The sequence below is a fragment of the Marmota marmota genome, unplaced genomic scaffold, assembly GCF_001458135.2.
Source record: "Marmota marmota marmota unplaced genomic scaffold, marMar, whole genome shotgun sequence".
NCBI classification, from domain to species: Eukaryota; Metazoa; Chordata; class Mammalia; order Rodentia; family Sciuridae; genus Marmota; species Marmota marmota.
Window position 1 is genome coordinate 1,839,629 of NW_026000205.1, and position 25,412 is coordinate 1,865,040.

General features: G+C 54.0%; 3 protein-coding genes and 1 long non-coding RNA gene across 12 annotated transcripts in view; 3 read left to right on the forward strand and 1 right to left on the reverse strand.

The window, feature by feature from the left end:
- Positions 1-752, forward strand: part of Plekha4 (pleckstrin homology domain containing A4) — a 17,061-nt gene extending 16,309 nt beyond the window's left edge. For all 4 annotated transcript variants that reach the window (XM_048790578.1, XM_015496584.2, XM_015496585.2 and 1 more), the window contains one exon: positions 297-752. In XM_048790578.1, the coding sequence (XP_048646535.1) occupies positions 297-568 (272 nt within the window). In that variant the 3' untranslated portion in view covers positions 569-752. The remainder of the gene's footprint in view (positions 1-296) is intronic.
- Positions 737-12,536, forward strand: Hsd17b14 (hydroxysteroid 17-beta dehydrogenase 14). 4 transcript variants are annotated; one of them, XM_015496588.2, is made up of 10 exons: positions 737-844; positions 1,044-1,176; positions 1,661-1,699; positions 1,816-1,898; positions 2,463-2,529; positions 4,891-4,982; positions 11,203-11,307; positions 11,597-11,664; positions 11,780-11,876; positions 11,979-12,536. In XM_015496588.2, exons 2-10 carry the CDS (start codon positions 1,089-1,091, stop codon positions 12,168-12,170), a joined length of 831 nt encoding a protein of 276 aa, XP_015352074.1. In that variant the 5' UTR covers positions 737-844; positions 1,044-1,088; the 3' UTR covers positions 12,171-12,536. The 4 variants fall into 4 exon arrangements, with proteins under 4 accessions (XP_015352074.1, XP_048646537.1, XP_048646539.1 ...); XM_048790580.1 differs by lacking the exon at positions 1,661-1,699; XM_048790581.1 differs by lacking the exon at positions 737-844 and having other exon boundaries at positions 851-1,176; positions 1,661-1,731; positions 1,766-1,898.
- On the reverse strand, positions 12,314-17,304 carry LOC107151275. 2 transcript variants are annotated; one of them, XR_007342992.1, is made up of 4 exons: positions 17,179-17,201; positions 16,695-16,813; positions 14,500-14,606; positions 12,314-13,715 (listed from the first exon to the last, which is right to left on the reverse strand). It is a non-coding gene; the product is annotated as an uncharacterized LOC107151275 (long non-coding RNA). The 2 variants fall into 2 exon arrangements; XR_001504690.2 differs by lacking the exon at positions 17,179-17,201 and adding an exon at positions 17,224-17,304 and having other exon boundaries at positions 13,418-13,715.
- On the forward strand, positions 13,865-25,084 carry Bcat2 (branched chain amino acid transaminase 2). Of its 2 annotated transcripts, none has more exons than XM_015496587.2 (11): positions 13,865-14,007; positions 17,548-17,622; positions 17,933-18,136; positions 20,884-20,994; positions 21,074-21,193; positions 21,329-21,492; positions 22,975-23,117; positions 23,264-23,349; positions 23,536-23,676; positions 23,746-23,820; positions 24,688-25,084. In XM_015496587.2, exons 1-11 carry the CDS (start codon positions 13,984-13,986, stop codon positions 24,724-24,726), a joined length of 1,182 nt encoding a protein of 393 aa, XP_015352073.2. In that variant the 5' UTR covers positions 13,865-13,983; the 3' UTR covers positions 24,727-25,084. The 2 variants fall into 2 exon arrangements, with proteins under 2 accessions (XP_015352073.2, XP_048646536.1); XM_048790579.1 differs by lacking the exon at positions 13,865-14,007 and adding an exon at positions 14,058-14,132.
- The last annotated feature ends 328 nt before the right edge of the window (positions 25,085-25,412 follow it).

Here is a 25,412-nt window from a genome sequence, read left to right on the forward strand (position 1 = left end):
GGTGTGTTGGGGGGGGGGGTCTGGGAATTCTTAGTCGTGGCAAAGAAAGAGCCGGGCAAGAATTGGAAGTTCCAAATCCCAGGCAAGAGGGACCAGGATGGAGGCATTAGGGAGAGGGGGAGAAGGAGGCTGGGGGGATGGCACCTGAAATAGACTGAGGGTCAAACTCCCTGGTCTGAGGGAGGAGGGCTGTGGTGGGGACTCTGGGTTTGAGGGAGGAAAGCTGAGTCCTTGTCTCTTGGGTCTGAGAGAGGAGGGCTGAGTCCCAAAGTTTGCCATGCTCATCCCCGACGCAGCCTCTCCAGATGGAAATGTGGACTCGCGAGGAGAACCTCTCCCCCCGGCGCCGCCGCCTCCTTCGGACCCCACTCTCCAGGTGACCTCTCACCCAAGATGCTCTCCGATGGCTAATTCCGATTCCGCGGGATTCTCGCGCGGTGGTAGTGGGCGTGGTGGAGGCCCCGCCCACTGGGAGCCCACGTGGGACTCCGGGAACGCACCTCCCGCCCAGACTCAAGAGGAGGGGGCGTGGCCACTGAGGGTCACGTTGCTCCAGTCCAGCTTCTGACCCGCTCAAATGCGACAGCCAATCGGAGAGTGGGGGCGTGGCCTTGAGGACCAGGGGGAGAGCTGGACTGTGTCGGGAACCTGGGGGCGTGATCTGGTCCCCACCTGGGAGGGGCGTGGCTTTACGGCCAACCTTTGATTTTCCCCAACAATGTCCAAATTTGCATTAAAACTTTGAACTTTTAGTCAATAGTTTCTGTCTGTCTGTCTGGGGTTGCGACACTGGGCCGTCTGAGGAGCAGGGAGCAGGGAATGAATACATTGCGTCCTGGCTTAGGTGTGCAGCGGCTGAACCTCAGGAATACTGAATTTGGGGCTGGAGGGGCTGGGACCCTGATTCCCGGGTCTGAGGGAGGAGAGTTGGGCTGGGACCAAATTCCTAGGTCTCTGGATTCCCTGGCAACGCCCCCCAGGGTCGGGCTTCAAAGATCTAGCCCCTATTTATGGTTCGATCCCTCGGCCTCCCTGGACTTCAGAGGTGGAAAGTCACTCATTGAGTGACAGAGACTGACTGGCCGGGAATGGCTGCGGGAACGCGCTATGCGGGGAAGGTGGTGATTGTGACCGGGGGCGGGCGCGGCATCGGAGCTGGGATCGCAAGAGCCTTCCGTGAGTGAGGGTCTGGCTGTTCCGCACTTCGGGGTCTAAGAGAGTAGGGATGGAAGGAAAGAGGAAGATAACTGGGGGGTGAGGGAGCAGTGGGAAGAAAAAACTCCGGTTTCTTATAAAAGTCAATTTGTAATTGGTAACGAAGGGTGCCCAGGGATGGCCAAAGACACGAATTGTTGGCAGTGTCTCCAAAAGCAGTTATTTCCCTTTTTCTGGATATGTTACTGTAGCTGCAAAGTGGTGATCCGGGGATATGTCTCTTGCAGGTTTGGGGCGTACTATGGATCCCATAAATAAGGCCCTGGCAGCCCCAGCAGGCACCTAGAGGGGCAAAGGGGAGTCTGTGTTAAGGCTCTGCCCTTTGTCCTCGGGCATCATCTGGAGACCGGGGTCAAGAGTGGGGGGCGGGGAGTGACCACGAGAGGGCAGCAGAGGCCCTGACCAAGGTCTACAGGGCCCCCAACCTGATCTCTTCTGTTCTCAGTGGACAGTGGGGCCCAAGTGGTTATCTGCGACAAGGATGGTGAGTGAGGGCCCCTCAGCCCTCCCCCCAGCCCTCCTCCCTCAGACCCAGGGGTCCAGGCCCTAGCCTCCTCCCTCAGACCCCCGTGTCCAGGCCCAGCTTCTCTCTCCCTGCAGTGTCAGGTGGCCAGGCCCTGGAGCAGCAGCTTCCAGGAGCCGTCTTTATCCCCTGTGATGTGACTCAGGAAGAAGACGTGAAGGTGAGAGCATCCTTCTCTCTGGCCCTGTTCTCCTCCCTGGGTTTATGCTACTGTTCCCTCCATCTCTCCTGATCTGGCTAAATCCTTCTGGTCCCAAAGGTGTCAGCCCGGTGCTCTTTCCAGTTGTGCTAGCCATGTCACGTGCTCCTGGATGCTCTTCTTTTATCTCCTGTCAAGCAGGCCTCCTGTGACATTTCCCCTCCCGTTTCTGGGTTCCGCGCCTTTCCTTTAGTCAGCATCTCCCGGTATCAGCTCTCTGAGTCTCTCTCTGCCAACCCCCACCCCAGCTTCTCTGTCCCCCTCTCTTTCTGTCTGGGTCTCTGGCCCCCCACTGCCCCAGGTTTCTGCACTGACAGCTTCAGTGCAGCTGTGACCAGCCTTGGTTTCTGGTCCCTTGGCCTCCTGTCTCCTGTCTGTCATTCCTGGTAATCCTGGGCACCCCCTTGCTCTGGCTCCTGTCCCCTCAGAAGTGCACCTAGCTCTCTCCCCGCCTTGCTCTGGGGCCCTGGTCCCTCTGAGGTGGGCACCATAGCACTCATCACAGGACTTGTCCTTCCTCCTCAGACCCTGATTTCCGAGACCATCCTGCGATTTGGCCACCTGGATTGTGTGGTCAACAATGCTGGCTACCGTGAGTTGCCAGCGTAGGGCCCCTCTGCGCTGTGCCACCCACTTCCTGGCCCTGAACTCCTCCTCCTGTCCCTTAGTTTCCCCTTTCCCCACCCCTGATGTCCCCATCCCCCTTTCTATCTTCTTGGACAGGACAGTTCAGCTATGGTACCCGCAGGCCTTGGCTTAAATCCTAGTCTCTACTGTGTCCCCAGTCCCGAGCCTCCCCCGCCTCAGTTTCCATATGTCTAGAATGGGAGTCACCACCGTTGTCCCACAGAGTGTTGGGATCACTGGTGGAGGGAAACTTCTCAGCCCCATAATCACTGTGACCACCTCAGGCATACAACTGGGACCTGGTAGCCTCACTTTGCTCGTGTCCACTGACCATCTGGCTGATGGTCCTGAGCTCTGCCAGTGACACTGGAGATGTCTTCCTGGTGTACAGTTCCTGGACTCCCTGCGGTGGCTTCCAAGGGAAATATCCATCAGTTTAAGGACCATCCTTCCTGAGAATGCCCCTGGGTGGTAAACCAAGGCTCAGAGACTGCATCCTTTCTCCTGGGGTTGCCCATCGAGGCAATAGCAGAGGAGTTGCCCTTGCCAGGTGGATTCACCCTCTCTTGACTGTTTGTTCCTTCTAGATTATTGTCAGGATTTGAAAAAAAAAATATCAGGTATTAGTTCCTCTATGTCCTTTGTCTGTTCAACAGATGTGTGTTGAGCATCTATGATCAGGCGCCACATCCCATCCTAGGGATTAGGGATTTAGTAGAGAACAAAGCGGAAAATGTCCCTGTGCTCACAGAACTCACATCAGGAAGTAGGAAAAAAAAAAAAAGACACGGGCAGCTCACTCTTTGTGGAATCTCAATTGTGAATTTGCCTACTTGCTAAAATTTATTTGGAACCCAAAATTGGTACTCACAGAACTCTCCTATTAGGTGTGGACAGGCACAGTGTTGTTTGAATCTCTGTGGCTCACATTTCCCACAGAGATCAGACAGGCTGACTCTGCCGACTGTCAATCAGCTGTCAACCGAGAATCCCCTAGATGGAGGCAGGGCTTGGCTGGGCAGGTGGCTCCTGTTCAGGGGCTGGTTGGGCTGGTTTTGATCTTAACTCTGTCACCTTATTATGGAACACCTTCAGGAAAGTCCCCTAACACTTTGGACTCTTTGTTCTGGTTGATAAAATAGAGTCTACCAGCACAGGTGGTTCTCGAGATTTAAGATTATCGTCTGTGCTAGTTAATATCAGTGTACAGATCTGTAGGCTTGCACACATGGATATGTATGCAAATGTTCTGTTATTCTCTCTGTTAGCTCTTCAGGCTTCCTCCAGGAGCCGTGGGTGAATGTTCTCAAACCTAGGGTTTGTGATGATCCCTTAGAATATATCTGTCAAGAATAATGAGAATCTATTATATGATAGTGTGGTCAGGAATTAAAATAAAGCTGGCCAGGTGTGGTGGTGCACACCTGTAATCCCAGTGACTCTGGAGGCTGAGGAAGGAAGATTGCAAATTTGAGACGGGCCACAGGTGCAGTGGCGACTTGGGAGGCTGAGGTAGGAGGATGACAAGGGATAACAAGTTGAAGACTAGCCTTAGCAATTTAGTGAGGCCCTAAGCAACTTAGTGAGACCCTCCCTGTCTTAAATAAAAAATTAAAAAGGGCTGGGATGTGGCTCAGTTTTAAAGCACCTCTGGGTTCAACCCCCACTAACAAAGTGAATAAATAAACAGCATTTAAAAATTAAAAGAGAAAGTCCACTGACCACCTGGCAGGCTGGTGGACAGGCTGTTGGGGAGGCTTCTCACAAGATGTTTGTCCAGGTCCCTGGGAGAAGTGAGGCGATCAGGTGGCATCTGGGGAGTAAGAGTCAATATTGCCCTCTCTGGTCTGGTTTCCATCTCTGTCCCTTGGTCCATGTGTCTCCCGGAGCCTTGGAGCGTCCAGGGTCCCCTCTTTCCATTCTTATGGGTTCCTGTGGTTCTCACTTGGTGTCTTACCAGCTCCTGACTCTGAAAGTGGATTTTTCTTCCCTCTGCTACTGTCGCCGCTTCCTTCTGTTTGTATAGCCAAAACACTTATGGTGCCACTTGTCAGGGACAAACACTGACTCATGAAATCTGTAGGCCCAAGAACGAGACATCGTCCTCGTTCAGCAGATGAGGAAACTGAGGCACAGAGGGACCAGGGCTTGCCCACGGTCACCCAGCCAGGAAGTGGCAGGACTGAGTTTCAAGGCCAGCCTTCTGCCGCCACAAGCTGCCTTCTCACAAACCCACAAGGCAGCCCTGTCCCTTGTCCCCTTCCCTCCCCATCCCAGGTCCCCTCCCCATCCTCCCAGGCAGGGCTCATTCCTCCTCTCCCCGCAGACCCACCCCCGCAGTGGCTGGAGGAGACCTCAGCCCAGGGATTCCGGCAGCTTTTGGAGCTGAACCTTCTGGGGACTTACACGGTGACCAAGGTGAGCACTGGCCTGGCCACAGTCTGAAGCCGCCTCCTGTCCATCGGACCCAGAGGCTCGTTTTGTCCAAAAGCAAAATCTCTGATTTTTTATTTTGCTCTTCTTATTCCAAAAGGACTCTGTTCTTTGGGGAAAATGAATGGGTGCAAATCTCCATATCTACGTAACTCAGCCTTCTTAGGAACCTTCCAGGACCTTCCAAGTAGCTGTGGTGGTGGTGGGAGGGGTGTTAAGAACACAGTGGGGAACCAGCCTAGCAGCACATGCCTGTAATCCCAGAGACTCAGGAGGCTGAAGCAGGAGGATCACAAGTTCAAGGCCAGCCTCAGCAACTTAGTGAGACCCTGTCTCAAAATAAAAATAAAAAGGGCTGGGATGTGGCTCAGTGGTTAAGCACTCCTGGGTTCAATCCTCGGCACCAAAAACAAACAAAGACAAATATTTTGCATAAACAACCGAGTTTCTGGTTTCTCTTAAAAAGTTGGCATAGCAGGTTAACTGGACCCGTGGGGGAGGGGCCCCATGTGTTAAGTGCAGCCCAGCCGTCTGTGTCACACTAGACCCACCACTCCTTATTGGGCTGCCTGACTCTGTCACCTGCGAGGGATGTGCACAGAAGCCTCACATGGGGTAAGGGTCTAGGTCTCAGGACCAACTAAGTTTCTGTTGCTTCCTACTTACACTATTGTACTGCCGGAGTACGGCTGGCTGGGCAAAATAGCTGGGGGGTGACGAAGAACTTGTGTAGATTGATACAGCAGGAGTAGGAGCCATTTATTGCAGGACAGGAGCAGTATTTATACATTCCACACAGCTTATCTAATTAGCATAAACTAGATACATCAGTCAACCAATAAGGAATCTCTACACTTAATGGCTCGCTTTTGTTACTTCTCAAACCACTCCCTCTGGCATTTTGCCAGGTACCATCCAGACTTGTTTACGAACTCTAACATTCCCCTGGCAAAGTGCCAGGTGTTATTTTGACTTGTTTACAGACTCTAACATTGTACAAGCAATAAACCTGTCTGTGCCTCAGTTTCTCATATATAAAATGGGGCTAATAACGGCCTCAAATTCAGACTTCTTCTGGGGATCAAATGAGATGAGGCACGGTGGCACACACCTGTAATCCCAGCAACTCGGGAGGGTGAGACAGGACGATTGCAGTTTGGAGACCAGCCTCAGCAACTTGAGACCTGTCTCAAATGAAAACTAAAAAAAAAAAGGAACTGGGGATGTACCTCAATGGTACAGCACCCCTGGGTTCAATCCCTAGTCCTAATAATAATAATAATAATAATAATAATAATAAAGTAAATCAAATACTCATTAAGTTAGAAGACACCTGGCATAGATTTACCCTCTGTAAGTTATTGTGGTTTATCATGAACCTTGTACCTTGTGGCCAACCCACTTCACTCTATGTGAGAACCATGAGACATGTTGGGCAAATGGAGCCTAGGGAAGTAGAAGGGAAAAGGTAAGATCTGAGCCAATCTCTGTGGGTGGGAGGGAAGTGGAGAAGTAGGGCATAGGGTGTTTTACTTCCTGAGAAGAATGTGCAAATGCCCTGGGGCAGGACCACTGGGTATATCTCAGGAGAAACCCCATTTCTTTTTTTTTTTTTAATTATTATTAACTTTGAAACAAGGTCTCGCTAAGTTGTTAGGGCTTTGATAAATTGCTGAGGCTGGCCTCAAATCCTCCTGCCTCAGCCTCTTGAGTCTCTAGGATTACAGGTATGCACCACCACTCCCTGTCTAGCCCCATTTTTTCTGTTTATCGACTATCTATCAGAGGGCTGGGGATTTAGCAGCATGCAGCACTTGCCTAGCTTGCATGAGGGTCCTGGGTTCAATCCCCAGCACTAAAAACAAACAAACGAGACTGAATGGTGGAGTGCTTGTCTGTCTTTCTTTCTGAATAACCAGTCTACTTTCCCTGAACTATCTGAGAGTAAGTTGGAGGCATGTTTTTGTTGCAGTGCTGGGGATTGAACTCAGGGCCTTGTGCACACTAGGCAGGAGTTCTCCCAGCCTGGCCTGTGCCCTTTTACCCCTAAGTACTTTGAAGTGAATTTTCAAAATCAAGAGTAATCTCTTATACAATCACAGTAAGACTTTTCAAAATCAGGGTGCACATGCACCTCACAGTTATCCTTCATCTAAGAGGCAAAGAGAAAAGCGTTGTTTTAGTTTAGAATCAGATTTAACTTTATGTTAATTAAAAAAAAATCCTTGGGGTGGAGGTGCACCCCTGTAACCCTAGCTACTTATGAGGCTGGGACACGAAGATGACAAATCTGAGGCCATCCTGGGCAACTTAGTGAGACTGCCTCAAAATGAGAATAAATAAACAAAATGGGTTGGGGATGTGGCACAGTGGAGAGCACCCCTGGGTTCAACCCCCGCTGCCTAAAAAAAAAGAAAAAAAAATACGTGAGCACTTGTAAGTTGCTGCCATCACCGTCACCACCAAAGTCCCTCGGAAACTCTACTTTCTTATTTACTTATTTTGTAGCACTGATAAATGATCCAAGGGGCACTCTACCCCTGACCCACACCACCAACTCTTTATTTTTTGAGACAGGACCTCACTAAGTTGCTGAGGCCCTGTCTCAAACTTGTGATCCTTCTGCCTCAGCCTCCTGAGCAGCGGGGATCGCAGGCGTGGGCCTTGTGCCTGGCCCTTGGGGACTCTTTATTTTTTTTTTTTTTGTTTATTTTGTGTATTTGTAGTTGGACACAATACCTTTACTTTATTTATTTACTTTTATGTGGTGCTGAGGATCCAACCCACATGCAAGGTGAGTGCTCTATGGCTGAGCCATAAACCCAGCCCCCCCCCTTGGGGACTCTTTAAATGTTGATTCTGGGGCCCTGGCCAAGAATGGGTTTTGGGAGGGGCCTTGAACCAGAATCTGCCGGTCCTCGGCCTTCCTGGGAGATATGGATATAAGCCCAAGGTTGTGATTCCCTGGGCTGGGAAGAAAGGAGGGCAGGACTAGGGATATTTAACGTGACCAGGGAAGTAGGGAGGCCACATGGATCCCCAGGAGGCCGCAAGTGAGTACCCGGGTGTCACTTTAGACTCTGGGGCCAGGCTGGGCTCTGGGCCGGTTCCCATGACCCAACTCCTATGTGTTTACCCACCAACTCCTGACGGGCCAGACACAGTTCCAGGTGCTGTGGACGCACCAGGGAGCAAAGTGCAGCCAGGCGTCCCCATGTAAACACAGGGAGTGTGGAAGGAGGTGGGTGAGGATCTGGGCAGGGGAGTCAGGGAACTGGTTGGGCCTGGGATCAGGCTGGGCATCCAATGCCATGAAGACTGAGTGCCATTAACTGGGCCAGAGGGTGGAGGAGTGAGGACAGGTGTTGTGCCAGGGCCTGGCAGTGAGAGAACATAGGCTGGTGCTGTTGAGGGGCTTCGTGGAGCGAGGGGGAGTGAGGCAAGAAGGGACAGGGCCGGGACAGAGTCTTGTGGGCCATGCTGGGGGACCTGGTCTTTCATCTTGGAGCAGTAGGGAGCTATGGCAGGTGTTTGTGCAAGGAAACTCTGAGAGCTTATTATCACTCCTAGCAGCCCCCCCCCCTCGCTCGCTCGTGCATGAAGAACACATCAGAGGGCCAAGCATGATGCAGGAAAACCAAAAGCAGGAGAGAGTCACGTTTGTCCAAGTGAGACCCGGTAGGCTTCAAGGTCCCCGTTCTGCTGGGCGCGGTGGCCCATGCCTGTAATCCTAGTGGCTCAGGAGGCTGAGGCAGGAGGATTGTAAGTTCAAAACCAGCCTCAGCAATTTAGCAAGGCTCTAAGCAACTTAGTGAGACCTTATTTCAAAATAAAAACATAAAAAGGGCTGCGGGTGATGCTCAGTAGTTAAGCACCCCACCCCGGGTTCAATCCCCAGGACCAAAACCAAAACCAAAACAAAACAAGGGGCTGGGGTTGTGGCTTAGTGGCAGAGTGCTTGCCTACCACGTGCCCACGAGGTACTGGATTCGATTCTCAGCACCCCATATAAATGAATAAAACAAAGGTCCATCAACAACTAAAAGCAAGTACCATGGAGGGGGCAGGCATTGGGGGGACAAAGGGGAGACTCTTATTCAGGAGACACTGAGGTAGATGCCCAGGAGAGGGGATCAGGAGCTGTAGACAGGGCTCTGAGGCAGATCTAGAAGATGCTGGTAGAAACCAGCAAAGTGCTCCTCCCAGTCCCTGCCACAGCATTTAGGAGAACCAGGAGGGAGGGGGAAGCCAGCAACTCTGTAGCTACCTAGGGATACCAAGTGACCCTGAGAGACCTGGGGAGAAGGACACTGGCCAAGGAATGTGGGAGCGGGGAGAGCCGGAGTGTGGGATAAATATCTCTGAGCACCAGCTGTGGGCGTGCCCGGTGCTGGGAGGAGGTAATGGGCTGGGTCCCCGTGCTCCTGGGCCTTGTTTGCAAGGTTAGGGGTGTGGAGGAAGTTAACAGCAGGTCAGGTTCAAGGTGGGGCTGCCGAAGGAGGGTGTCAAGGCCTGAGGGGGAGAAGGTGCAGGGGGTTCCCTGAGCAGGAGGGCAGAGAATGCCCCTCCCCGAAGCCCAGGCATACCGTTCGTGTTCAAATTATATTAGGGTTCCAACAGAGTTGTCAGAAAGTCTCCTTTGTTTATGGGGCTTGGCGCTTTACCTCTGAGTTACATTCACAGCCTTTATTTATTTATTTATTTAAAATTTGAGACAGGGCCTCTTTAAATTGCTGAGGCTGGCCTCCAACCTGTGATCCTTCTGCCTCAACCTCCCAAGTCACTGGGATTGCAGGCGTGTGTGTGCCACTATACCAGGCAACTGTGCCACCTTGCAGGCATGTGCCACTACACCGGGCAACTGTGCCATCTTGCAGGGTAGTTTGGGGGTTAAATGAGCTAAGTGGTGAGAATACCTGAGAACAGGGCAGATATATACCAGATCTGTCCTTCTTTCCTTCCTTCCTTCCTTCCTTCCAAAACATAATAGGTCAGAAACAGGCTCGGCAGGTCCCGGTTTTAAATAGGATGGTCAGGAAAGGCCTCACTAATAGGTAGCACTGGAACAGTGTTTGAAGAAGCTGAGTGGGTGTGATGACCCACCACTGCCCCAGTTTAGCATTGAAAGTGTGGACTAAGGCTGGGCACAGTAGTGCATGCCTGAAATCCCAGAGGCTCAGGAGGCTGAGGCAGGAGGATCACAAGTTCAAGGCCAGCCTTAGCAACTTAGCAAGGCCCTAAGCAACTTAGTGAAACTCTGTCTCAAAATAAAATAAAATGGGCTGGGAATGTGGCTCAATGGTAAAGAGCCCCTGGGTTCAATTATTGGTACCCACCCACCCCCCAAGAAAAGTGTGGACTGGACACCTCATGTTCCCAGAAACCCTTCAGTCCTGGGCTAACTGGGATGGTTAGCAAGGCAGAGAGAACAGCAAGTGCAAAGGCCCTGAGGTTGAGATACGCAAAGTGCATTTGAAGATACAGTACTGAGAAATGGTGGAGGTTTGCAAGAGCCGGAGGGGTGAACCAAGAGGGAGTTTATTTAGATTTCCATTCTGAGAGTCTGGGAGGGAGGTGCTGGCTTGTGTTCATGAATGTTTACAGGCAGGAACAGGCCCTGGCTGGCTGGCTCAGCTGCCCAAGGCAGGCAAGAGGAAGGATGGAATTTGAATGTCTCCAAGGTCATGCGTAGAGAACCCACCACACTCACATGAGTGCCAGGATGCGCGGAGGACCTCCAGGGAGCTGCTCAGGGGGAGCTGGCAGAAAGGGGTGCATTTCAGGAAGGCCTCCCACTTCACATCTGACCACAGAGCTCTCTATAGAATTCAGAGAAACGTCTCCCCTCCAGGGGTAAAAGCACTGCCTTCCATTTTTGCAAAACTTACAGCCTTCTGAATCTGTCTCCCATTTTCCTGATTTGATGTGGATGGCGGGTTGTGTAACATAAAGAGACCCAGAGACAGGGAGGCAGAGACCCAGCAGAAGAGACACAAAGAGAAGAGAAATCCCGTCCAGTCAAGGAGCAACTCTCAGGGCTGAGACCCGAGGCACTAGGGCCAAGCCCGGAAAGTGCCCCCAAGATCAACTAGGAACACGGAGGAGATGGCCAGTGTGCCAGAGGTCAGCTTTCCTATGGCTCACCTTCAGCACACTGGGGGAGACCCAGAGACTTGGGGGCTGATTCTGCCTCCTGTTTCTCCAGCTCGCCCTCCCCCACCTGAGGAAGACCCAAGGCAACGTCATCAACATCTCCAGTCTGGTCGGGGCCATTGGCCAGTCCCAGGCGGTTCCCTACGTGGCCACGAAGGTACCCCAGTCCTTGCCCCTTCCTTGCCCCCCACCCCACTTTCTGGGAGCCTCAGCTCTAAACCCAGGATCTTAGGAGCAGCTGCCACCCAACTCCCCGATTCAGCTCTGAGACACAACAACCTGTGATCAATGGCTCTTGGCGCGTCTCTCTCAAGAAATGGCATTTTAAGAGGCATATGAGGAGGGGAAGTTCTGATGCCCCTGCTTGATGCCCCCTGGCTAGAAGGAGTGGACGGAAGGGCCCCAACTTCTGGGACTGAACTTTCTCCCTGGCCTGTTTCCTACAGGGGGCAGTAACAGCCATGACCAAAGCCTTGGCCCTGGATGAGAGCCAATATGGCGTCCGAGTCAACTGGTGAGCCCCAAGCAGTAGGCTGCGAGTCTCCTGGGGGAACTGGGAAGACTGGGAGTGAGCCCAAGAGGCAGCAGTTGGGACACACTTCTCTGATCCCCTCTCTCCCTTCCCCCAGTATCTCCCCAGGAAACATCTGGACCCCATTGTGGGAACAGTTGGCAGCCTTAACACCAGACCCCAGGGCCACAATCCAGGAGGGCACCTTGGCCCAGGTAGGAGTTGAGGACCAGATCCAGGTGGAATGGAGGAAACTTGGGGGTGTGGCCATCTGGTGGGGGCTCCCCTTGACCTCCTTTCTCCTCCTCTCTCCCCAGCCCCTGGGCCGCATGGGCCAGCCAGCTGAGGTGGGGGCCGCAGCCCTATTCCTGGCTTCTGAAGCCAGCTTCTGCACAGGCATTGAGCTCCTTGTGACTGGGGGTGCAGAGCTGGGGTATGGGTGTAAGGCTGCTCCGGGCACCCCTGTGGACCTCTCACTTGCCCTTCTTGATTGCCCACATTTCCACTAGAGCCTCCCTGCCCAGCATTTCCCACCCCAAACTCCAGCCTGTCCCATCTACCTCCCAGGTCCAGCCCCCCCAGACGTTTAACCCACATAGGAATGCACCGGATCACCCCTTAGAGTCCCCAAAAAGCAATCTGCAGTCAGAAGGAGAACAACGTTATATGTATTTCCTGCCCTTTATACAAATGTGAGCACACCAGGGCAGTAGCCCACAAGTTGCCTCCACCCTGAAGGATGACAGTTCCCGGAGGGCTTTGAAGCAGGTGCCCCAGTGGCTCACGGATGCCAGGTAGAGCAGTTCAGCTTCACCTGGGTGCTAATTAGAAGTCACACAGGGGAGAGTAAATTAAACGCTAATTAGGATATATAATGGAGAAGGAGAAGGCCTCTTTATTCTTGACCCTTGGGGAAAGTAGTCTTGACCTCCTGGCCTGTGGAGCAGGAAAGTGACTACCAGGACAAATCCTGAGGGAAGAGGAAGCGGGGTTGAGACATCGGGGTCAGAGGGAGAAGGTGCTAGGGCCAGGACTCCCGAGTTTTGGCTGAGGGAGGTCTCTTGGGGCGCGGCGCCCAGTAGCAGCAGCGCCCCGCAGGTGAGGGGGTGGGGCTGCAAAGCTGCTGCGGATTGGCCGCCGCGGGGGGTGTGCGGCAGTCGCTGATTGGCTGCGGGGGGCCGGGCGCGGCCTGTGGGCGCCAACCCTACAGCCCCCGCCCGGATGGTGGGGGAGGAGGACCCGGGTGGAGAGAGGAAAAACAGCAACATCTGCAGGGGAGGGACCGTGATTTGGTTCCTCTGTCCAGTAGCTGTTTGAGGTGGGGGTTGGGGGGACTGGGGCTAGGGACAGAATTTGGTGCCATTGAGGGGGTACAACTTGGGGGGAAGTGTCCCAATATTATGGAGGTACATGGCTTAGGGACCGCGTTTTGAGGACACAGCAGAGATGAGATTTCAGTGTTAGGGTAACGCGGATGCAGGGATTTAGGAGACCACTGATCACGAAAAGTTTGGGGCACACAGTGATGGGGGAGCACAGTCAAGAGGGTCACTGTCTCAGGTCTGAGTTGTTAGGGGGTCGGAGGGATCCTGAAGGACTGCCTCTGGAGTCCTGAAGCTGGGGATGCTCCTGGAGGGGTGTAACCAGGACACCCTGCGCCAGGGGCTCTTCTTTGAGGCTCACTGATGAGTGAGATGTAGGCATGTGTGCAATTTTTCGGGCTTCACTGATTAAAGGGACTGGAAGGAGGCACGGCGAACTCTGTGTGCTTTTAGTTCAGAGTTACAAAGAACACACACATATTTTCTCCTCGTTAAGAAAAAGCCATATTCAAATAGGAAAGTATCCAGAGTGCAGAGTGAAGCCCCTTCTTCATCCTCCTCTGTCCCACTCAGCAGAGCCCTTTTCCAAAAGCCACATTTCTTTATGCCTCCGCTGACATTTACAGTGAGCTTTTCTTTTTCACAAAGAGATGGCGTAACCGACTTTCAGCTCCTTGCTTTGCCTTCTCTTACCTCGGGATGCTTGTCCTGTCCGGCTCTCCAGGAAAAACTCTATGAAAATACATTTTCAAAAATTACTGGGCATATGAAAACGTGTGTGCGGGGGGGGGGGAATGAGGGAGGAGTGCATTTCAGTTCCTGCCTCGTACAGCGCATGTACTCCGCAGCAGGGCCTGGCTCGCTAATTGGGGAGGCCTGGCCCCAATTGGGGTGGCCCGCTGGCAGGCATCCTGCGGGAGGGGGCGTAAGCGGGGCGGGGCCGGAACGACTTTCTCTGGGGCCGCGCCCCGGGCGGGCGCAGTTACGCGCCGCACTGGTCATGGCCGCGCTCGCGCTGGGGCAGGTGGGTTCGCAACGCCAGCTGGGGGTCTGGGGAACCCGGGGGTGGGGCGCACTTCCGGGAGGATCATGGGCGCGCAAGCTTTGTCGCTCAGCCCGGCTTCTCTGGCCCTGAGATTCCGTGGCGGGGTGCGTAAGAAATGGGGTCCTTTGGACAGGATCCCTAGGGTTTAAAAGGCTGGGGGTCGGGGGCAGGTAATTGTGGGGAGGGGACCTGGGAGGTTGCCGGGGAACGTGGAGGAGGGGCCCGCCCTGAGGAGGCTGGGGACCAGGGTGGGGCGGAACCGTTGCGATTGGAATAACGTCTTGGGGAGTCGGGAGGGAGCTGCCCGCGGGGGGCGCGGCGGGATCCGGGGCCCTGGACCTCCAGGTGTTGGGGCGGGAGGAAGGCACTGAGCTCAGCCTCAGGTCTCGGCTGGGAATCGGAGCCGAGGTCCTGTTTCTCAGAAGGAAGGGTCGGTAAGACAGATGGGGAAGGTTCATATGAAGTCTGCACCTGGTTAGAGATTGAGGCAGCTTCTCCCTGTGAAGGTCCTCCAGGAAAGAGCGGGACGGTCTGTTCTTACCGATGATACGAGGTCAAACGGCTGAGTTTCCTAGAGCCTATGATAATAGAGAACAGAATTTCTTAGGAAGGAAACCACTGGGTCGATACAACCCTTGACAGCTGCAGCATAACCTTGGGAGAAATGTTTACTCTTAAGTTTGCACCTGACTTTATCTAAGTTTCTATCCCAGGATGATGAATAGCAAGGCAGATTTTTTACTTTTCCCAGGTCTTAGTGACAGGGATAGTTAGTGTTGGGCAGATACTGTGGGACAGGCCTGGGATATGACAGGGGCACCCTGGGCACTGATGGTGACACAGCTGAGCTATGGTGGGACAGTGCTGGGGTCTGACGGGTGTAGTTTGGGGCCATGATGTGGAGAGTCCTGTCATGGCACAGTACTGCCATAGTAGGTGAGTCCTAAACTCTAATGGGACATTCCTGTGCTCTAATGAAGACGGTTTGTCCTGTAATGGAGACAGTCTGGGGCTGAACCTGTGATGGGCACAGTCAGGGACTCCCTGGGAGGTCCTGGGGTGTGAAGTGGACAGTGACCTGCAGGGACTGGCCTAGACTGACATGGGAATAGTTCTTGGATCTGAAAGATACAGCCGCTGGGTCTTGACAGGGACAATCCTGGAATACAGAGGAAGAAGATTTTGGCTTTGGAGGGCAGATATTCCTGAGCTGTGTTGAGACACTGCTTGGTTCTGGAGGGGGAAGTCCTGGGAAGTGACTGGAGCCATCTGGGGTTCCGATGTAGAGTCTTGGATGGTCTATAGGACAGCCCTGGGCTGGGATGCAGAGTGAGTCCTGGGCTACAAAGGCAAGTTCTTGATGTGATGGGGTCAGTCCTGGGCTGTGACAAGGACAGTTTGGGGCTATGAGAGGAAAACTCCTGGTGTTTAATGCTAAAACTCTTGGGCTCTGTCAGAGACAGATGTCCTGTGCTATAGGGGACACGGTGGAGGCTCAGTCATATTACCGAGCCTTTCTTGTGCACCTACCCCTCTTCTTCATTTCGTTTTGGTACTGTGGGTTGAATCCAGGGGCAGTTAACCACTGAGCCATATCTCAGTGTCCCCCACCCCACCCCGTTTTAAAATTTTGAGTTAGGGTCTCATTAAGTTGCTTAGGGCCTTGCTAAATTGCTGAGGCTGTCTTTTAACTTGGGATCCTCCTGCCTTAGCCTCCTGAGCAACTGGGATCACAGGAGTGCCCCACCACCCCTGGCCCCCTTCTTTCTTAACTCAGCCTCCATCCTTTTACACTCCTGGTGTTTAATGATGAAACTCTTGGGCTCTGTCAGAGACAGAAGTCTCCATTTGCGCATTTCCTCTGGGCTCCACTCCGTAGTTTGGGGTCTGGGATGGCAGGGTGCCCTCCTCACCTTAGAGAAATGCCCAGGAGGAGGAAGGTAGCTTTACTCACTGTCACAGGTTTCTGACACCATGCCCCGTGCCTTCTCTGCCCTGTGGGGTGTGCTCTGTTTTTCTGCTTCTCCTGCCTCCAAACACCTCTGAGACAGTGTCTCTCCCTCTCCCTCAGCTCTCCTGCCACCCAGGGCTCTGAGGTCTCACTTTTGTCTGTTCCTCTCCTTTCCCTCACCTTGCCTCTTGGCTTCTCTGTATTCTGCTGTCAGTCACTTCCCTGGTTTCCTCCAGGCTTTGTTACTTTGCCTGAGTTCCTCTCTTTCTCTCTCCCTCTCCTTCTGTCTCTCTCTGTCTCTCATCTTGGTTTTTCTGTGATAGACACATTTTGGCAACTCGGCCTTGATGCCTGTTCTTTTCAGTTTGTTCTCCATTTCTGTTTCTTTTCCTCATTCTTCCACTTTCCTCTCTAAATCTCTTTTATTTATGTGTCCTGGCTTCCTCTGCTGTCTTGTCCTTGTGCTGGCTTTCCTGTACTGTGTGTTTGCTCTCCATACTGTGGCTGTCCTGTCCTTTTCTGTGCAGAGCCTTGGCCACAGGGCCAGGCAGGCTCCATGTTACACACAGAGGCCACGTAGGGGAGGGGAGGCACACACTGCTGTCAGCGATCATTCCAGAGGCCCTTGGGCCTACACCAGCAAGGCCGCATCTCAGGCTTCACTGCCCAGAGTCTGTGACACTGCATCCCATAACCCTGTCTCCCCATAACTCACCTGCTGGCCAGTGATCCCTGCCATTCATATCCATTCTTGCCAGTTGGTGACAGCTCTCCTGGCTCATAGGGAGAGTGCAGGCTGCTCTGTGTCCTCAATCCTACAGCCCAGCTGTCTTCCTGCAGGGTTGGGGAAAGAAGCACTGTGAGTGGGAGATCCCCAGGGTGGGCCACCCTGCTAGTCCAACAGACCACTGTGCCCTGCTCTCCTCGGCGAGGTCTGTGAGGGAAGTGTGCACCTGAGCATGGTCTGTTGATGATTTGGGTGGCCCCCAGGGTCCTGTGCTGCCCCTCAGCCTCTGAGATCTGAAGGGCATTGGAGTCACTGCTGAGGTGGCACCCATGGTGTGGGGTCAGGCGCTTCAGGTGATCTCGATCTAACACCCAGAAGTAATAAGCATTGAGACTCCTGGTTCCGAGGGCAAGGGCTGGGGGCCTGGATTCCTGAGTTCTCAGGGAACAGGGCCTAGAGGTCCCTTGCTCACCTGACTCCTCTTGTGACTTGGGTCCCTTGGGAGGCCTCTGCTTACCTGCACACCTTCCGTCGTCCTCGCCTTGTCTGAGCTGGTCCTAGGCTGAGGTCAAAGTTTCCTGGGGTGGGAGGCGCCTGCTTTTGACTTTGCCCAGGGTGGAGGAGGGGGCCTGGAGCTCATTCAGCTCCCTCTAGGGATGGCCCTAGTAGGACTCGCTGGGAGCACTTGGCTAGAGCCAAATGCCCTGCCTGAATGCACGGGGACTGTGACAGGGACACCAGAGGGTACTCCTAGGTGCAGGAAGTGACAAATGAAATACTGGGACCCTTGCTCTCTCCCACTGCTGGCACGTCACCTTCCTCACTTCTCTTTCTGTCCCAGATCTGGTCCCGGAAACTTCTCCCTGTCCCTTGGCTTCTGTGGGGTCTCAGAGGATGTGCCTCCACCAACTTCAAGGTGAAAGGAGGGACCAGAACACCAGGGAGGAGGCTGGGGCCTGGACTCTTGGGCCTCAGAGAGGGGGACAGGGGCTTGGACCCCTAAGTCTGAGGGAGGAGGGGATTGGCAGCTGGATCTGGGCATCTCCAAAGGTCTGCAGCCTGGAGGTGCAGGTGGGTGGCAGTGGTGTAGCACAACAGCCTGGGGAAAGATGAAACTGCATTTCCCAGAGTCCACTGGGGCAGGCGCTCATGAAGAGAATTATAGCTTTTCAGTTGGACACCTGTGACCAGATTCCTGGACACCTGGGTGTCCCATCTTTTCTCAGGCTGCAGACTTGCAGCTGCAAATAACGAAGGAGCCACGAAAGAAGCCCAGCCCCAGCGACTCCCTGGTGTTTGGGAAGACGTTCACCGACCACATGCTGATGGTCGAATGGAACAGGAAGAAGGGCTGGGGCCAGCCCAGGATCCAGCCCTTCCAGAATCTCACTCTGCACCCAGCCTGCTCGGCCCTCCACTACTCCCTGCAGGTGGCGTGGCCGCTGACCTCTGTCCCTGGTCCCGTGTGCATCCCCTCCTTGCTGTGCCCCTTGCCAGCTCCACCTCCCTGGGTTTGCTTTCCACAGGCGTTTTTCCACTCACTCATCACCAGCTTTCCGGGGCCTCCTGCACTTCACACTGGGGTCCTGGTTCCCTCACTCGAAACTGCACCGTGGTTACAACCTGGTGTTACCTAGACTCCGATGAGGCAGCGGGGGAGGCCAGGGTCTCTCTAGCCTAGCTTGAAGGAAAGTGAGGCCTTTCCTGGCAAAACCTAGGAGGCTTAGGGTGTCAGTGGGGAAGGGGCCAGTCAGTGGGAAGGGGCCAGTCAGTGGGAAAGGGGCCAGTCAATGCAGGGCCCAGACAGGAAGGGCCTGGCATAATAGGGAGGAATTATGGGATTGGAGTGTGTCAGAAGACACTAGGGGTGTTATCAAGGCCACCGGAGGAACTGAGGCACTGGACCTTGTCCAGGGGTGCTGGGAGCCATGGAGGACTCTGAGCAGCGGAGGTGCAGGCCCAACCTGGGTATAGTAGGACCTCCCTCTTGCTGTATAGACTGGAGTTGAGACTGGAGGCCAGGAGGTCAAGGCTGGGGCGATGATTCAGGTAGGAGAGGATAAGTAGGCGTGGAGATCTGAACTGGGGCCAGAGCTGTGGGAATTCTCCTATAGCAGCCCTAAGGAGCTTTCCGTTTTTTGCAGCAGCAGCAGCACAGTATTCCATCCTAACAATGTCCTGCATTAGGCAGTCCCCTATTTTGGGGCACTTGGGTTGTTTCCAGCCTTGTCCTCTTATAAACACAGTTGCAATATACAATGAAGTACACCTGTCACTTCCTCTAAGTGCAGGTGTATCTCTCCACTCAATTTCTACAACTATTGGGTGAAAGTGCAGGTACACTCATAATATTGAAAGGTATTGCCACATTGTCTGCTACCGAAGTTGTATCAGTTTCTACACTCACCAGCCAAGCCTGTTTCTCAAAACCTTAGACAAGCCTTGTCCAACTTTTAGATCTTTTCCCTTCTCCCAAGTGGTTTTAAATTATTATTTATTTTTGCAGTACTGGGGACTGAACTCAGAGACTTGCACATGCTAACCATGCAGTCTACCACTGAGCTATACCCTAAACTCCAGGTGTTTTTTTTTTTTTTTTTTCCAATGGAATCAAATATAGTTTCACTCTTATTTTTTGGCTTTGTGATTTGTCGAATTTAGAAAGACCCTCCCCAATTTAAGGTAGAAAGCAGTTAGCTTGTGTTTTCTTCTATAGCTTTTATGGTTTAATATGCATTTTTTTTCACTCAAAATTGCACTCTCTGGAATTTTGTCTGGTGTGAGGCAGGGGTTCAATTTCATTTTTTCCTCTGTGGGTGTTTGGTCTTCTTTCCCACTGTGAGTCAGTCCCCTCATACACCACTGCTCCCAGCCACAGCTCTGTTTTTTCTTACAGTGCTGGGGACTGAACCCTGGGGGTGCTCTACCACTGAGCCACAACCCAGCTCTTGTTACTTTTTATTTTGAGATAGGGTCTCACTAAGTTGCCAAGTCTGGCCTCAAACTTTGTATCTTCCTATCTGAGCCTGGGGTTCCAGGCGCGGGCCACTGTACCCCCCCATCCCCACCCCTCTTAACCCTTATTAGTTGTATTTCCCCCCAAAATATCCTGCCTATTTTTACTTCATTCATTTCATATTCATATTAATTAAATCCACAAAACCCACGCTGTGCCAAGTGGGGTCCTGGATGCCAGGGGCTGTGGGGTCTCTGATGAACATGTCCAGTGCCCTAGGGCTCTCTCAGCCTGGGTGGACACTGAACAGGCACCCTACGGAGCCAGGGGCAGTGGCCAGGCCCCTGATGTGCGTGGGGGCGAGGCTACACCATGAAGGTTATGATACTTGCTTTTTCCTGGCTGTGTTTTGCTGTCTGTTTTTGTTTTTACTGGTGCTGGGGATGGAACCCGGGCCTTGTACCCGTAGGCGGGCACTCCCCGCTGAGCCACCCCAGCCCTCGGAGGTGCCTGGGGCTGAACCCCATGAGATGAGCTGGAGGACATGGGTGAAGGGAGGGAGGACCAAGCCACTGTAGACCCTGGGAGGCCAAGGTGGCCACCTGTGGGGAGAGTGGGCAGGAGTTAGTCTAGGAGCCTGCAGGTAAGAGGCCAGGTCCAGGACCTCAGAGGGCACGGTGGGGACTTGAGCTTTCTCCTGAGAGTAGCATGGTGGGGGTGGGGATCAACTTGTTTTAAGTTAAAAAAAAGTTTTTATGCGACATTCGAAACACAGAAGTAGGTAATAGGAGGCACATGTTTCCTCTGTTAGCTCCTTTTGGCCCAGAACCTTGTCTCCGCTGGACTTACTTCCACTGCCTTCCACTTTGTGATGAGAAGCAAATCCCAGACAGTGGGTTATTCCATCCATAACCGTTTCAGTATTTCTCTAAAATACCAGGGCTCTTTCAAAACTTTCACAGGTTTATCATGCCTGAAAAATATGAGCAGTAGTTGGAGGGGCTCCTGTGGGGGGTTCTCTCTGGCTCCCTGTGGTCCGCAGTATCCACAGAAGTCCACTGCCACCTTAAGTCTACCTCTGTCTGTCTGCCTCTCTGTCTGCCTGCCTCTCCCCATCTCTGACTCCATCTCTGTGTTTGTGTCTTGGTCTGTCAGTCTCTTGCTGTCCCTCTGTCTGTGATGACCCAGGGGCTCTGAGCCTCCGCACACCTGTCCCCACAGCTCTTTGAGGGCTTGAAGGCGTACAGAGGCCAGGACCAGCAGGTGCGCCTCTTCCGGCCCTGGCTCAACATGGACCGCATGCTGCGCACAGCCCTGCGCCTCTGCCTGCCGGTGAGCAGCCTGGCCTGCCTGTGGGGGGACGGGGAGGGCCAGAGCTGCGGGCCTCCTGACCCGTGTGGGGCCTGCCCAGAGTTTCGACAAGGTGGAGCTGCTGGAGTGCATCCGTCGGCTCATCGAGGTGGATAAGGCCTGGGTTCCCAGGGGCTCCGGCACCAGCCTCTACGTGCGGCCCGTGCTCATAGGCACCGAGGTGAGCCCCCCTCAGGGCTGGGGACTCCTGGGGACCCCTGGGCTAGGGGAGGGAAAGGGGCTGGGCCTGGACTCCTGGTCTGAGAGAGGAGGCTGGGCGACTCCAGCCCCTGAGGCTGCCCCTCTGCCCTCCCAGGACTCGCTGGGTGTCAGCAGCGCCAGTCAAGCCCTCCTGTTTGTCATCCTCTGTCCTGTGGGCTCCTACTTTCCTGGAGACTCGGTGACCCCTGTCTCTCTCCTGGCCGACCCGACGTTCATCCGCGCCTGGATGGGTGGCGTTGGTGACTACAAGGTGGGAGGGTAAGTAGCCCCTGCACCCCTAGAATGTACCATGCACTGGAGACCAGAGGCCAGGGTGCAGTGCCCGAATTTGGGGGTGTTTCTGGATGTCAGTTTTCTTCACTGTCCTGTTTTACATGTTGGGGCAGCTCTGCCCACGGACTGGGATATGATGTCCACTCCGTGTGCGGGGCTCAGGGCTGATGGCAAACGTTGGGACAAGGATGAGAGCATCGCACAGATGGACAGATGAACTCAGAGATGGGAGGGCCTGCATGGAGGTCAGTGGGCAGGCCAGGCTGCTCCCCTGAAGACCTCCGGAGAGGAATCCGCGTCTGGCTCATTGGTCTCTCCTCCGGGATCACTTGCCCTTGCTCACCCAGTCTAGGCTGTGTTTCCCGAGCCTGGCTCCCATAGTCACATGGACTTCCTGCGTCATCCTTTCTCCAATAGCCTGGCTCATCAGGGCAGGGGAGAGGCGATAGGGCCTCCTGACTGAGGTGGAGGATGGTCACTGGTCACATCGGACAGAAAGTGGCACTGGGGGTTCATTTGAGTTCCTTCAACACACATCTCATGAGGTCTCCTTAGGCCAGGCCCTGTGGTGGCTGAAGCTGGGGACACAGATGAGTCAGAGCCAGCCTGTCCTCTGGGGCTTCTGGCTGGTGGAAACTCCAGGGTCCAGAGCCGCATGGGCTCTGATGGGGGTGACATAGGGCACTATGATCAGCTTCACAGATGAGGAGGAAGGATGTTTCTTGGGTTCAAAGGTAGTAAACAAAGCCAGTGCTACTGTGGGCACATGTAGTCCCAGCTGCTCAGGAGGCTGAGGCAGGAGGATCACTCGAGTCAAGGATTTGAGACCAGCCAGGGCAACAGAGGGAGACCCTTTCTCAAAAACAAAAGGTAGTCGGTGTTTTCTAGTTGTGGGGCCACATGTGTGGGGGTGAAGGGGATAGATGGGGTCACAGTGAATGTCCAGGGAAGTAAACAAGATCAGTTTTTGTGAAAGGCTCAGAACACCAGGCGTGGGCTGGGATCGTGTCCTGGGGCAGTGGGGAGTCAGGAGTGGCTGGCTAGTAGGTGAAGGTTGAGGCCGACTCTTGAGTAACAGATAAAGGTGTTAAAACAGGGTGACACAGGGAGGGAGCCCAAAGAAGGCCAGAACCCCACATGGAGGTCTGGAAATACCTCTCGTACGGTGTCACATGGGAAATGGTTATGGAGGACATTTGGGGATTTGGTTTGGTGAAAGGGTGAGGAAGATGGTCCCAGCAGAGCAAATGGCCGTGCACTTGTGATCTGGAGAACAGGAAGAGGCAGGAATGGGCAGACGCAGCCCCAGGTCTTGACACCAAGGGAATGGCTGGGGATTGTGTGCTGGGGGGGCACTCTGGACTGGGGAGGAGTAGGGTCAGCCCTGGATGGCAACACTCTTCCAGGGCCACGGTGGGGGAAGGATGGGCGTCCCCTACCCAGTCCGACCAGGCAGCCTTCCACCAGGAATTACGGGCCCACCGTGTTACTGCAACAGGAGGCACAAAAGAAGGGCTGCGAGCAGGTCCTCTGGCTGTACGGGCCTGACCACCAGCTCACTGAGGTGGGCACCATGAACATCTTCATCTACTGGACCCATGAGGACGGGGGTGAGCCCACCATGACACAGCCCCACCCTGGATGGAATCCCTAGCAGGTTGCAAGGGCCAGGGATTCTGGGAGAGGGGGAGGCTCCTAGGAGGATGGGCAGTGCTAGAAGGTTGTAGTAATGCCCTGTCCCTCACGCCTGTCCTAGTGCTAGAACTGGTGACCCCCCCACTGGATGGCATCATCCTGCCTGGAGTAGTCAGACAGAGTCTGCTGGACCTGGCTCAGACCTGGGTGAGGGCGGGTGGCGTACCTGTGACGGGTCCCTGTGTGTTGGGGCTGGGGCATCAGGGGCTGGGGTAACATGTCATGTCTCGATCCCTTCACTCTGGGTCTGTCACCCTCCTTGGGCCTCTTTCTCACCACCCTGCAGCAGGGAATTCTCTGGTGGACTCCTTTGTCTCTGCCCCTTGCCCGCAGGGTGAGTTCCGGGTGGTGGAGCGCAAGATCACCATGAAGGAGTTGCTGCGGGCGCTGGAGGAGGGCCGGGTGCGGGAAGTCTTTGGCTCAGGCACCGCTTGCCAGGTCTGCCCTGTGCATCGAATTCTGTATAAAGACAAGGTGAGGTGCAACCCCGCTGGGGGCGGGAGAAAAGGGGGAGCCTAGTGCTCATGGCACCTTCTTCCCCAGCACCTCCACATTCCCACCATGGAAAATGGGCCTGAGCTTATCCTCCGCTTCCAGAAGGAGCTGAAGGCGATTCAGGTGGGTTGGACTCACTGGGGAAATGGGCTAAATGTTTGTTCCCAGAGAAGTTCATGTACCTTGAGCATCTGGACTAGGAGCCCACCTCCCCCTCAACACTCCCAGGAATGATAGCGGTACCACCTCTTATCGGCCTCTGGATCAGAAGCCTCCTGGCTGAGTAGGTGGCCTGGACCACCACCTCTTGGGGCTGAGTAACGCTGTCCTGAAAGCTTCAGGAGCCCCAGGGTAACACTGTGGTGTGAGAAGCCCCTTTCCCATGAGTCCCTGTGGCCCCTGGGTCTCCTGGTGGGAGAACTCCCCTTTCCAGGAGCTTGTGGGACCCAGGCCTGCCCTCTAGCCACAGGATTCTGCCTCCTGAGATTCCCTGGAGCCCTAGGCTTTCCCTCTGGCCTAAGAAGTTTTCTTCTGAGCTTCTGGCCCTTGGCCCCCTCTCTGGCCCAAGAATGCTTCCTCCCATAAGCCTCTGGAGCATTTCTGTTCTTCTGAGCCAAGAGAGCTTTCCGGGAACCTCTGGGCTCCTTTCCTTGGCTCTCTACCTAGAGCTGCTGGGTTTCCTGGCTGCCTTTCCTGAGGACTTGGGACTACACTTCTGGCTCGACCAGGCTTTCTAAGTTGAAAACGACTTTTCCAAAATCCTTTCCGGGTCTTCAGTAACTCCTCTCTTTGCAACTACTTCTCCTTTAAGCCTTTGTGTCATTGCCTTGATTTTCCCTCCCCGGGATTGTTGGTGGGCCTCCTGGGAGGTGGACTACATTTCCCATGAGGTTTCAGGGTACAGTTCCAAAGGCACTCTGCTTGGGACGCCCCAGGGCCTGCTGGGAGTTGCAGTGCGGCTCCCCCTCATGCTCCTCCGTTGTCCTTCAGTATGGAACAAAAGCCCACAAGTGGATGCTCCCAGTGTGACGCTGGGCCGCGCCGACCCCTTCAGATCAGCTTCCAGCCCGGCCCCGCCTCCGTACCGCTGACTCTCCTGAAGTGCAATAAGAGGAGGCCCGGGGCCGACGCCTGGCTCTCTGACGCCCCCACGTGGCCGCTACACTCCCAAAGTCACACAGGCCAGAACCAGGCATTTTGGACCCTCGCTCCGCATCTTGGGCTCCAGGAATCAGGTACCCCTGGCTGCGGCGTGTCGTGAGGGTCAGGGAAGTGCCTTGGCCACGGCTCCACATCTTTCCGTTCTCAGGCCGGACCCGGTGCTGCCGTTGGTTATTTTTCTCTCTGTTCTTGCTGCAATTTTGAAATAAAATGCCAAAGAACAAGACATTGGGTGTCATCTCCAGCGACGCAGCTGTGGGATTCTTGGGGTCTTAAAACAGGAAACTGGTTCTCAGCCCATTTTCTTCTTATTCTTGTACTGAGAATTGAACCCAGCAGCGTTTGAACACTGAGCTACATACCCAGCCCTTTTTCACTTTTTTTTTTTTAGTTGTAGGTGGACACACAATATCTTTATTTATTTATTTATTTTATGTGGTGCTGAGGCTCGAACCCAGTGCCTCACATGTGCACGGCAAACGCTATACCACTGAGCCACAGTCCCAGCCCTCCTTTTTTACTTTTTGATTTTGAGACAGGGTCTCACTAAGTTG

What these genes read in the sequence shown, in the direction of transcription:
- Bcat2 (XM_048790579.1), top strand. Translation starts at nt 14,073, where the DNA reads ATGGGCGCGCAAGCTTTGTCGCTCAGCCCGGCTTCTCTGGCCCTGAGA. An exon ending in GAATTCTGTATAAAGACAAG is followed by an intron (nt 23,677 to 23,745) that starts GTGAGGTGCAAC and finishes CTTCTTCCCCAG; the next exon opens with CACCTCCACATTCCCACCAT. An exon ending in AGGAGCTGAAGGCGATTCAG is followed by an intron (nt 23,821 to 24,687) that starts GTGGGTTGGACT and finishes GTTGTCCTTCAG; the next exon opens with TATGGAACAAAAGCCCACAA.
- Hsd17b14 (XM_015496588.2), top strand. Translation starts at nt 1,089, where the DNA reads ATGGCTGCGGGAACGCGCTATGCGGGGAAGGTGGTGATTGTGACCGGG. An exon ending in CTCAGGAAGAAGACGTGAAG is followed by an intron (nt 1,899 to 2,462) that starts GTGAGAGCATCC and finishes CTTCCTCCTCAG; the next exon opens with ACCCTGATTTCCGAGACCAT. An exon ending in AGGAGGGCACCTTGGCCCAG is followed by an intron (nt 11,877 to 11,978) that starts GTAGGAGTTGAG and finishes CTCTCTCCCCAG; the next exon opens with CCCCTGGGCCGCATGGGCCA.